At 36.9% G+C, this 13,382-nt stretch overlaps 1 protein-coding gene across 4 annotated transcripts in view; it reads left to right on the top strand.

The window, feature by feature from the left end:
• ralgapa2 (Ral GTPase activating protein catalytic subunit alpha 2) overlaps positions 1-13,382 on the top strand; it is a 564,036-nt gene that overhangs the window by 238,396 nt on the left and 312,258 nt on the right. For all 4 annotated transcript variants that reach the window (XM_060831798.1, XM_060831795.1, XM_060831796.1 and 1 more), the window contains exons 25-28: positions 256-384; positions 1,888-2,016; positions 9,195-9,253; positions 12,046-12,154. In XM_060831798.1, coding sequence (XP_060687781.1) covers positions 256-384; positions 1,888-2,016; positions 9,195-9,253; positions 12,046-12,154 — 426 coding nt within the window. The remainder of the gene's footprint in view (positions 1-255; positions 385-1,887; positions 2,017-9,194; positions 9,254-12,045; positions 12,155-13,382) is intronic.

Below are 13,382 nucleotides of genomic sequence, written 5' to 3'. Positions count from 1 at the left end.
CAGATCTTACAAGAGTCAAAAACCGGCAAAAGCCACATTTCTTTGTTAGTTGCAAACATTTACTTGCTGTTGAGCAGAAAAATATTTTCTATATAGTTACTTCAATCCAGCCAATTAAATTATGATGAAATATATTTCTGTGCTTCACAGTCCATTTTAAATGTTCAATTTCTGGATTATTCTAAGTATTTGTGATGATAATTGCTCATCAGTCTAGTTTTCTAAAACTTTATTTTCTTCTTCAACTAAAACTAGGATGTGCTGAACGTACTCACCAAACATTGTTCACCCCGCTTTTTTTTAATTGGTTTACCTGGTTTCACTATGATGGTTGGAGATTTCATCACTGTTGCAACCCAAGTCCTCAATTCAGACATGGTGGATGTGAGTATGACTGTTTTGTTATGGGGACTCCAGTGGTTAATAGCTTTGGATTTCTGCACTCAAACAGGTGTTTGTTCATTAGTGTAACATGAGCCAGATTGCTCAGTGCCGATACTGTGCCATCAAATGTGTGAACTGCACTAGCATAAAGGTGTTTCATCAGAAAGCTAGAATGAGACAGTGTATATTCAGTAGTACTGCTACATGTCTTTCACAAAATAATTTATATATTTCTAAATATGATTGTGCTAAAGCCTGAATATTTATTGTTTAGAAGTAGAGAGTAGTTGCAGCACAAATTAAGATGCTTCAAGGACTTAGGTCCAAGCCAGTTATCCTGAGCATCTTCGTATAGTGATGTCTCCTCACCTTTATCCCATAGCCCTGCAATTTTTTTCTTTTGATTTTCTAATGTTGGTTTGAAAATCTTCCTTCAACATCCTCTGCAGTAGTCTGTACTGGCTCCTAAACGTTTGGGAAAATGGTCTCTTTGACTTTTTAAACTTTCGTCTTTAAATTGGTGTCGTCAGATTCTTGATCCTTCCATCAATGGGAAAGGTTTATTCCTGTCTAACTCTGTCTAGACATGCCATGAATTTGCATGTCTCTTTATTTCCTCTTTATCTTTCCTAAAGAAACTGTTCCAGCTTTTCCAATCTATCCTAATGACTGCAGGCAAAGTTAGATGCTTTCAGTATCTCATTTAGTACCTTGGCCATAGTCCTTAACTCCATGTGTAAATTTCATTTTGGTCTGTAATAAACCCCACTCCTCTTTTAGCCACTTCTTCATGATTTACATTAGATTCAGTTCCCTACAGTCTGGAAACAGGCCCTTCAAGTTCACACCAACCCTCTGAAGAGTTGCAGCTAACACTATGGGCAATTTAGCATGGCTAATTCGTCTGACCTGCACATCTTTAGACTGTGGAAGGAAACTGGAGCGCCCGGAGGAAACCCGCGCAGACACAGGAGAACGTGTAAGCTCCACACAGACAGTTGCCCAAGTCTGGAATCGAACCTGGGTCCCTGGTACTGTGAGGCAGCAGTGCTAACTACTGTGCCATCGTGCCGCCCCAAATTTATATGTCAATAGAATATTCAGCCAGTTCTCAATTTGACAACCTGAGTTTTGTTAATTGTGTCCGAGGGACTTTGCCCTTTTCTTCTTCATGCATTTTGATTGTACCTAAATCATGCTTTCTTTTAAGGCAGTCCATTGTTCAATTAAAATTCAATTTGCCTGCCAATCTTAATTCCAGTTTACCTGGGTCAGATCTGTTCTTTCTCCATTAGAATTGGTGGTCTCCTGATTAATTCTTATTTACTCCGGATTGCCCTTTTCCATAATCATTGACTCGTAAATGATTGTTGATATTGATGCACTTCAGAACAAGATCGTGCTTGTGGCATGAGATGCAGTAAGGATATACCTGTGTTATCTGTGTATTGCTCGACCAAATTGTTCTGCTGTTCGTTTTAAAATATCTGATATATTCCCTAGGCGCCACGATATGAAGCACAGATTCTTCTTGGGTCTCTGGTCTGTTTTCCTAATTTGTACCAACAGATGTCGCTGTTACAGCCTGTGTCTGGTGCTGCTGACATCATCACAGGGAATGAAGATATCAAGGTAATGCAGGTTAACTGACTGGAACGGAGAAAAAGTTAATGTGCCAAAAATTTTGACTGCAGTCTTAATTAGTGTTAGAGACAAATTTGTTTATGTTGCTGTGACTAATGAGACATATACTCTTAAACTTCTATTTAAGTCAGATATGATCCTTGCAATTCTTAAAATTATGTCTTGGTAAATTTCTTTGCAGCTGTAGAAATCATTCACTTTGGAGAAGCAGATCCCCATTTTAACTGGCAGACTGCAAACTATTTATGTGTCAAATCTTACGGCTATATCTACTGGCTTTGGCCAGGTGGACCACTATCCTCCTGTAAATGCCACTTCTCCATTAAACATTTGGGTGTTGATTGCTTTTACCTGGTTCGATTTGTAACTATCTAGTTATAGCCAGATGATTTTCGTTATGGCTTATGTACCCATCTCTTTCTCTCATCTGCATGCTGCCCTTCTAAAAACATTTAAATCCAACATATTTGTTGATACCTAACTCTACTGCACCACATCCACTACCTCTAAGTTGTTCCACTTGTTAACTAGCATCCAGTAGTATTAGTCAGTTAAGTACTATAGGAAGACCAAAACTATATTTTTGGGTGCAAACTCCACTCCCTAGCTGATGATTCCATGATTTATTTCAGATGAAACTAGGTTATTCACAATCTTGCTGATAGATTGGACCCTGAGCTGAGCTTTTGCCCCATATCCATTTTACATATGGACAATTCAACAAATATTCTGTTGCCTAAACTAATGTACTACTGAAACTTTCATCCATTTTACTTTTAGACTTCAATATTCCATAATTTGCCTTACTACCCTGCTTTCTTCTTCCCTGCGTAGTTGAACTGACCTAAAACAATGTGCAGGTCAGGTGAATTGGTCATGCTAAATTGCCCATAGTGTTAGGTGAAGGGGTAAATGTAGGGGAATGGTCTGGGTGGGTTGCGCTTCGGTGTGGACTTGTTGGGCTGAAGGGCCTGTTTCCACACTGCAAGTAATCTAAAAAAAACCTAGCTGCCTGTATCTTAATTTGCACCAAGCCCTGTTCAATGATGCCTTCAATTTAAATTCTCAGGTGTGATTGAATCTTTGCATCGTTGTTCAGTGGCTTTGCATCTCGTTAGCCCTCAAATTCTCTCCAATCCTGCCCTTTTCCACAACTTTAAGTTTCATCAGTGCTCCCTTGGCAGCCAAGTCTTCGTTGCCAAGGATCTAAAATCTGAAATTCCCTCCCAAGATGGGGACACAAATCATTACAAAAATTATCTGGCTATAACTAGATAGCTACAAAGTTTTGCCTGTAAGCTCCATAAAACATCTCCCCTAATGAATCTTTTCTCCATCTGATCTAGGATTCCCTTCTGGGGTTTAGTGTTATTGTGATTGGCATTTGGAACATTGAATGCAGTTTTGGTCTCCTTCAAGGAAGGATATTCTGGTTATTGAGGGAGTGCAGTGAAGGTTTACTGGACTAATTCCTAGGATATCAGGACTGACAAATGAAGATTGGTATGATTGGTAAGGATTTGTTGGGGCGGGTTGCTGTCATAGAAACCTATAAAATTCTAACAGGGCTGAGCATGGTAGGTGCAGGGAAGATGTTCTCATTGACCAAAACCAGTGTTCACAATCAAAAGATGGGGAGTAGACCTTCTATGACAGATGAGAAGTTTCTTCATCCAGAGAGTGGTAAATGTATGGACTTCTCTGCCAAAAACATGGTTGAGGCAAAAACATTTAAATTTTTAAAGAAGGGGATAAATATATATTTTTAGTGCTAAGAGAATCAAAGGATTGAGGAGAAAGCAGGAACAGGGTACTGATTCCAATGATTAGCCCTGATCATGTTGAGTGTTAGAGCAGGGTTGAATGCCCTTCTCTTGCTTCAATGTTCTGTGTAATGATCCCATGAAGTGCCTCACTACATTAAAAACACTGAATAACCATGTATTTTGAAGTAGGAATTGAGCTATCTTAAGTAAACCAATATTGTGCAGCAGATCAGAAGATTGATGTTAGAATTTGAGGGACTACTACAGTATGGATGTTGCAAAGGTTTAAAAAGGCAAAGCATGTGCCATACCTACTAAATTTGTAAGATTGCAAGACCAGAAGAGCAGCTGTACAAAAAGCAAAATCTCCAGATGTGGAAAGGTTAAAGTTTATTTCCATAATATAATGACAAAACTGTGAACTTTACAGCAAATACTGTAAAGTTCAGTGACCTCCTTCTATTATTCCTCAAATACTCTTGTGCTGTACATGACACACCTTTGTACGTTGCAGTTTCTTTAATATGGTTGCACATGCATGCATGTTAGAAAGGTTGCTCCTTGCATATAATATGCTTTGGTATTGCAATTTGCTGATTTATTATGTGGTTAACAATGCAGCTTGGATGAAACATTGCCGGATTGATCCTACCTCTTCAAATGAAATTCTTTGTTCTGGGTGACAGGATGGAACTCTTTTGCATAGACAGCATGTTAAGAAGTTTAGAGATTGCCTAGACTTTCCCGCTGGTACATTCGCTCCCATAAGTGGTCTAACCACCTTGTGTTCAATAGTGTACCAGCTTTCCAAGTATTTAACTACACAGTAGGGAGTCTTGAACACAATGATAATGCAAGAGCAAAACCGAATATTACGTGTATTGCTGTGCCTGTGTTTGCACTTGTTCAGTCTCTCTGCAAGTGGGTATTGAAACACTTGATGTAAATTGTTAAGTTGTTTTATTTCACAGTAAGCCAACAAACATATAATGTAATAGTGAAAGCAAATTGCACTTAACTTCATCACAATTTTCTCCTTGAAAGTTAAATAAAAATAGTCATCCACATGCTCCATCTCTCTTGTGGGCTTACCTCTTTCAAATAACTTTCTTTTCGACTAATAGTTTAAAAAGATCAATTTTTCAGTTCCTATTTTCTGCCAGGGTGCATTGTCTAAAGACTTGACTTCAGATTTTCATTGTCCTTTGTGTTTCAATCCAATGGGAAGTCAGAGTTTCTAATTTCTTCTCTTTACCAAGAAGGATTGTTAGTAAAACCTACTACCTTCCCCCAGTCTTTAAGACATGCATTTTAAAGAAGACATCTGATTAGGGTGATCATCATAGTGAATGGTTTTTTGGGGATGATCACAGTAGGCAGAGTGCAGTGACTGTGCAAGTTAAGATCAGGTGGGAGAGCAAAGAGGTCACTGATGGAGAATTGACAGCAGAAAGTGGGGCTGTGGGGACAGAGTGGATAGTAAGGCTGGTGAAGTGGACTAATCACAGGAAAGCTTAGACTTGCAAGCAGCGTTCTAACCCCAGCCCAAAAACAGCACTCTAAAGCCACTGAACTCATAGATCCAACTCTTTTTTGTCTATTTTCATTTGTATTTTCTGATGCTCAGGAAATCAGACCTGCTATCGTTTTAGACAAAAAAAATCTGTTAAAGTTGTTGTACACTGCTTCATTTGAATGTTTCTGACCAGTTTCTCAAGAGGAGATTGATCATCTATCTTTCACTATTCTTCAGGTGGATATGTTCAAGTTTGATTTTGTTTCTGTTTCAAACTTGTAAGTTTTTTACTTTCCATCTGAACCACAAAGTGATCCCTCTGACTTCAGTTCATATTCAACACCTGAATTATGATGTACTTTTAATATTAGGAGAAATAACATTGAAAGTATGACCCATAAAATAAAGATACAACAGAGATCTACAGGAGAAGCAGAAAACAAATAACAAGTGAAGAGTGAAATGAATGCAGGCCGAAAAACATGTTTCAGTTCTGAAGGAATGAGACTCCACACTTGTAAAATTAAATTTTCTGAGCCAGAGTGGTAATTATGACTAATAATGGTGTTAAACCCTCTTATACCTGAATGCAGCAGTTCTAACATGTTCTGCTGTGCTTTGTGTGTAACTGGTGAGTGCCATCAGCCTCACCATTGTCAAAAGATAATTTATTGAGTTTATAAGTCTTGAAACAGTATTTATTTTCAAGATGAAACCAAATCGCTGGAGAAACTTAGCAGATCTAGCAGCATCGATGGAGATGTAAACATATATACCATTTTGGGCCCTTCTGAAAAAGGGTAGCCAACTCCGAAACATTAACTCTGTTTTCTTTCCACAGATGCTGCCAGACCTGAGTTTCTCGAGCAATTTCTGTTTTTGCTTCAGACTTCCACCATTCACAATTCTTTGCCTTTTTTAAAAAAGATATTGCCTCTCCCATTTTGGTTTCTCCTTACCCCTCATGAATCTTGAGATTTAACTTACTTTTTTGTATTTGTCTCAATTATTTTCCATAATATATTGAGAAAATTATAGTTATAGTTTAGTTTAGTAAGATTTTGGTTCCTCATTTACTCATGCTGTCCATGCAGAATAAATGAAATAGTTACACATTATCTCTGACTTCAACTAAATTTATACAATGCCTACCTTCTTTGCTGCAGCAGTCAACCTATTGAGCCTATGTTGGCTGTCTTCAATTTGTACCATTCCCCTGTTATTTGCTGATAGCCTTTGAGGTTCATTGTTTCAGATATCTAATTCACTTTGAAAGGTATTATGGACTCTTCCTCTGGAGTCAAATCCAAAATGTCTGGAAATCAAGTCTTGAGTTTAAAAATGTTGAGTTTGAGGGCAACTGGTTGGAGAACTTTTCCATTTAAAGTAAAAGGTAATCTCACGGGAGTAACATTCAGAAATCCTCTGTCTCGTAAATAAAATCCTATATCTCACATGGGCTAGCCAATCACCTTTCTTTAAAAGTTTAATTAAAGACCATGACAGATTAAATGCTTTCAGATCACCTGCAATTGAGACTGAATTTCGACTGAAATTCAGTTACATGCACATGATTCCTCTCTCAACATAATGTAAGAGGTTCAGAGACCTGGCAGTAAATTTTGAGCAAGAAGATATTTAATCCAATGGTATTCAGATAGTCCCTATTAAACAAACAAGTGTTATTTAATAAAAGAAGACAGTTTATCCTTGTTAGTTTTGCTTTCCTCCAACTTCTAGTGACTGCTCTTCTCGCTCCTAGTCTGCTTAAAATTTGGGTGCAGAACCTCTCCAAATTTATTCATTTTATCCCCTACTCTCATGAAAGGATATCCTCTTGTTATATTCAGATCTTATGTTCGGTTCTTGTTATCAGTTTGGCAATACTTGCATTAATTACCAATTGTGACCGTGATCCATGGTCTCTTCCCAAAATCGTTCCAACCCAACCAGCATATTCTGAGTACATTAAGAATCCATACCAGGAGTTTATACAAATAAAACATGAAGAAATATTCATAGCAAACAAATGTATCAAAAGCATGAAAGATACAAGAAGGATAAAAAGGCTCCAATTTCCAGCATTTTCCAAGTCTAAAATATGCTCAGGACTCAGTGTCAGATACTTGATGAAACTAAAAGATGTGGGAACTTCAATTTGACTCCCAGTTCATCACCATTCGTAGTTCCCATTTCAGGCTAGCTATCCATATTAGAAATCCCATTCTTCCACTTCTTCCAAGCAATACCTTTCCCTATCACTTCCCTCCTCTCACTGTGATCTGATCTCATCTAATGGTTTGTTTCTATTTTAGATACGTTTAGTGCCTTGTTTGTTGTTTTAGACTGGTAGTGAAGAAAGTTGATTCAATTTGGCAATCAGTACAAATTGAAGAGTATTAGTAATAAGGAAGGACCAGTGTAATTATCTGTCAGTCATAATGAGTTTTTTTTTCCCCCTGCTGTTGGTTATGATTGCTCTTAAAGTTTTCCATTTCTCCATTGGCAGGGTTGGAATGAGATTGTATTAAGATTTTTCCATTGCATTGCAATATGCCAAATTTATCTCCAAATTGGCAAAATGTATTTTTTAATTTCATTAATAGGTTTATTTTATATCTTAAATATTTTTGAATTTTAGTAAGGAATCTCGCATAGTAGATTTTATATGGTACACAGTACAGCAGTACTTTAGTTTTAATCAAACATTTCACCTTTGCAGGAAAAATAAGTGATGTCAGGAACTGATAATACCTGGTAACTATCAGAAATGAATATTTGTTTATTTCTGTCTTTTAAGAATTGTTAGCAGAATGTTTTTATCCAATCAAAGGCTGTGGTCGTTTTGGCAAGGCCAACATTTTTACCTTTGAAAAGTTGGTGGTGAGCAGTCTTCTAACTTGCTTTTGTCAAAATGATGAAGGTATCCCACAGTACCATAGAAGTTACTGGATTTTGTCACAGTGAAAAAATGACAACATATTTCAGATGTTGTGAGAGTTGGAAGGAAAGTTGGAGATTATGTTGTTCCATACAGCTGCTGCCCTGTATTTTTGGGTGGTAGAGGTTGCAAGTTCAGGAGGTTTTTTTTAGAAATCTCGTCAAGCTGCTCCAGTGTGGCATTATCCCAAGTTATGAGTTTTAAGAAAAAAATGGAGCTTTCTATAATGGTTCAATCCACTAATACTACTGTGTTTTTATTTTGTATAATGTTTTTATGAGTGTTTTATATTGATGTGCTCAGGTGATAAGGTGGACAATGTTTTATTACTGACATTTTAATTTGAAAAACTATTAAACTATGAATGTTAGTGTGTCCTCAGGATTTCCATTAACTTCACACTGCAACTGTTTATGAAAGAAATTACATTGAAATAACTTTGAAATGAAATTTTTACTTTAAAAAGTATGATTTTCATCATAGGATTTTAATCAAGTTAGTGGTCATTAATGCACTTTACATTTTAAGTGATTTGATCTGTCAAATAATTGCCTTCAGTTATGTGCTTTTAAGCAGGCATCTGTTCTTTGCACATTTGCCTGCTTAATGTCAATCGCTTCCTTCAAAGCACTTTCCGTAAAATGACTTTTTTTTAAAATCTCATTCACTGTGTATTTACCTTTTGGCAAGAATGCTAACCGCTGATGCCTGCAAATGGACCAGACTCTCAATATGCTATATTTGTTTCTAATTTTAAAAATATGTTTTTTATTTTACTCTCCCATTTTTTTGCTGATGTATTTTTTTAACAAAGGGCTATTGTGTTCTTCAAATATACTGACTAACCTTCACATGGAGTTTTAAGTACAATATTGCTGTATCTGCATGTCAAATAATCCAAGAGTGTTGTACTAAAATATTGTTGTAATCTGATCAATTTTAGGATTACTTGATAAATATTCTGATAAAAAATGCAAGGAATGAAACCTGTGAGACTGCACGGTAAGTATTTTTTTAAAAACTTAGATACCTTTAAAGAAAGTGGAAGTAAGAAATATCAAGGAGTATTTGTTTCACTGAAGCCTTTGTTGAGTTTAATATTAGTTCTTGGTGAAATGTATTTTCTTAGTGACATTTTGCAACTTCTGAGAGTAATACACACATTTTACAATAGCTAATAGACTTCTAATTTAGGTTTGTCATGAAAATTCTAACTTTTTTCCAATTGTCATCATGAAGTGTCCAAGGAAGCTTGTTGTGGATGACAGTAAATGAAGTTATTTAAATGGACAAGAAATGTGTTTGCATGGTTTTATCCAGGAAAAATTTCTGTGATGCCATAGGTATGGTTATGATATTGCTTTAACCCCATGCGGATATTTTTATAGAAGAAATCTTATTACGTTCATATAATACAAAACCATAGCACAGGAGGAGGCCATATGAACTGCTCGTGCCCACACTAATTCTCTGTAAAACTAATTCACCAACTGCACTTCACTGCATTCTTCCTGTGAACCTGCATATTCTTTCTTGTCAGATAATAATCCATTTCTGTTTTGAATGGCTGAATTGAACATGTTGCCAACAGTCTCGGGTGTTTTAGATCCTAAACACTGAAGGCAATAATATTGTTCCCCCTCGTGAGTTAGAAAATGACCATCAAATCTGCTCTCAGTATTCCCTTCTTCAAGGTATGCCGGGCCAACATCTCTGATCTGTTGATGTAACCTAAGGAACCTCATTCCCTAGAACCATTTGAATGAATCTTCTTGGCTTTCTAATGCCCTCAGATCCTCCCTAACTTGAGGCACATACAGATAATTCATTTCATTTCTACATATTTCCTTAATGAATACCTGCTAACGTTTTTAAGTATCAAAGTGAAAGCACTCCTCATGAAATTAAAAAGCAGCACTTACTTTGCTTTTGTCATACTAATTTATGAACAAAAATATAAATAAGATTAAAGTGCCTGTATATATGATGCAAAAATGAGTGTTGAGATCACATTGAATTGAATTTATTGTCACGTGTACCGAAGCACAGTGAAAAGCTTTTGTCTTGCAAGCAATACAGGTCGATCACAGAGCTCAGTAGTATAGATAAGTAAATAATAGGTAAATAACAGCAAAAACAAAAACACAGATACAGACGAATGTTAAGAGTTTGAGAGTCCAATCAGTATCCTAACAACAGTAGGATAGGAACTGTTACGAAACTGGCTGGTGCGAGTGTTCAGGTTTCTGTACCTTCTCGCAGATGGTAGAGGTTGTAGAAAAGCATTGCCAGGGAAGGATGGATCTTTGATAATGCTGGTTGCCTTTCGTTGAAGGGGGACGTGGTAGATGGATTCTGTAGGTGGGAAGTTTGCCTTTGTGATTGTCCAGGCCGAATTCACCACTATCTGCAACTGTCTCCGATCCGAATGGTACAGTTGCCATACCAGGTAGTGATACATCTAGACAGAATGCTCTCAATGGTGCATCTATAAAAGTTGGCAAGTGTATTCGCTGTCATGCCAAATTTTCTCAGCTGCCTAAGGAAGAAGAGACATTGCTGGGCCTTTGTAACCAGTGGATCCACATGAAGAGTCCAAGGGAGCTTGTTGTGGATGACCACTTCCAGGACCTTGACAAGCTCCACTCGTTCCACCTCTATGTTGTTAATATATAGGGGGGCATGAGGAACTCATTATGATTTCCTTGGTTTTGCCAGCATTGAGAGCTAGGTTGTTCTCAGTGCACCATTTTTCCAGGTCTTCCACCTCCCATCTGTAGTCTGTTTCGTCGCCATCTGATTTTTGACCGACTATGATGGTGTCATCAGCGAAAATGGCATTATTCTGATATTTGGCGACGCAGTCATGGGTATACAGTGAGTACAGTAGGGAACTGAGTACGCAGCCTCGGGGGGTGCGGGGGGCACTGCAGTGTTGAGTGTTAGTGAGGATGAAATATTGTCCCCAATCTTCATTGATTGTGGCCTGTGGGTCAGGAAATTGAGGATCCAGTTGCAGAGAGTGGGGTAAGAACATTGCATTTCCTAATGGTAAACAAAATATTAGCCAAACATGGACTCTCAATGAGGTTCATCCTCAAAAAATTGAGAACATTGCATTAGCACTACATTCATTTTCAGCAATGTTGAAAGATGGATTAGAAGCATAAATTTCTACTGTGTGGAAGCATGCCATTCAGCCCATCAAGTCCACACAAACCTCTGAAGAGCATCCCACTTCCCTATCTCATCCCTATATCCCTACCTTTCCCAAAATCCAACTAGCCTGCACATCTCTGGGTACTGTGTGTTTTAGCACAGTTAATCCACCTAACCTATACATCCTGGATTGTGGGAGGAAACCGGAGCACCCAGAGGAAATGCACACAGACACTGAGAATGTGCAAACTGCACACTTAGTTTCCTAAGGGTGGAATCGAACTCTGGTCCCTGGTGCTTTAAAGCAGAGTTAACCACTGAGTCAATGTGCCCGTGGATTATTATTGAATTGATGTGGAGTGTGTTTAATTGCCTCATTCCTCTGAGTTTGTAATTTCCACAGTGATAATGTGAAGAAGTATCTGAGTAAAACTTTCTTACTTTGCCATGTAAGAGCAAAAATTGTGGTTCAATGCATCTTCTAACTGTTGAGATTACGCATTCATTATTTTGGTCACGTGAGGTGAGTGGTTTAAGAAGACTTGAAGTATTGAAAAGGAAAAGTGAATGTTCAAAATGTTCAAAAGACAGCTTTCAATCAAATCTGATAAAATGTTTCTACTTTTTTGATTTAGCTGTATAGCAATGTGTAGTCTTGGAATCTGGATTAGTGAAGAGCTGGTGCAGTGCACAAACCATGCACAGCTCCAAGATGCACTGAATGTGTTAGGTGTGACACTGAAGGTAATAGCATTCTTTCTGGTGTAATATGCTTATTTAAAAGTTAACTTAAGAATAAACAAATCAAACCAAATCAAACTGTATCTCTCTGTTCTTTTGATTGTGTATGGTGTTTCAGTGGCGAGATTAAAATTCAGTTTACCATTGGAAAACAAAGATGTGGGAAAATTAACTTTTTAACTAATATTGAGAGTCAGCATTTGTGAGAACTATTCCAATATTTATGTTCTTGTGAAACAATGTCATTTATGTTTCATAGCATTGGAAGCATGTTTGATGATCAGTCATTTCAAATATGTTCAGAAATTGCTTCTCAAATGAAAAGATGAATATTTTAGAGATCCAACTGAATCTATCTTAGGCATTTCACTTGAACTCTATCTAAGGTATTGAGCAATAGGAATCCTCACTGAATGTGTGTGCAATTTTTAAATTCTCTTCCATTTTAAATAAAAGCCTAATTAAGCAACTGTCGGGCTTGATATATACTTTGTCAAGTTTTCAACAAAAACATAATGAATGATCAAATTATTACAGTTGAAAATTGGACTCAATTCCCACATTAGATAAATTACTGATATACAGATGAAGAATTATCTTTGATTTGAGGGTAGAATGTTGTGTGAAGCTGATCATATATTGGAAATTAATACTTGATGATAGACACAGAAGTGTAGATGTCTTGAGTATGACCCAAAAATCATGGCCATCACCTGGGCATCAGTAATAACAAATATTTAACAAAGATTATTGTCAAGCTATTTTCTTTGAGGTTATTCATCTGGCTGATGTGTTTTTTTAATCATCTTAACACAGGTTATATGAAATGATAGGTGTGATATACTTTCTAGTGTTCTTTGAGTTAACATTCACACAAAGTATTCTTTTTACATCTTCTTAAATATTTCATTGTATAATAAGCCTTGTACTTTTAGTTTTTAATTGACAGTCTTCTGAAGCAAAACTTACTTAACTTGAATATAATATTTTTCTACATGTCTCAAAACCACCTATCTACAAACTAACACCATCTGAAAACTAGATTTAATTGTAATGTGCTATACATTAATTTTCAATCAAGTAAAACTTTTTTAAAACAAAACTTAACAATGCTGTAATGATTCAGTTTGACATCAGACCAGTCATCCACTTAACTACTCATGTTCCCTCTGTTCCTGTGCTGTGAGCAACCCTTGACCGCACCTGACCCAACTTGCCTCAAACTGACCAA

The sequence above is a fragment of the Hemiscyllium ocellatum genome, chromosome 10, assembly GCF_020745735.1.
Source record: "Hemiscyllium ocellatum isolate sHemOce1 chromosome 10, sHemOce1.pat.X.cur, whole genome shotgun sequence".
In the NCBI taxonomy this organism is placed as follows: Eukaryota; Metazoa; Chordata; class Chondrichthyes; order Orectolobiformes; family Hemiscylliidae; genus Hemiscyllium; species Hemiscyllium ocellatum.
This window is presented reverse-complemented; position numbering and strand designations above follow the sequence as displayed.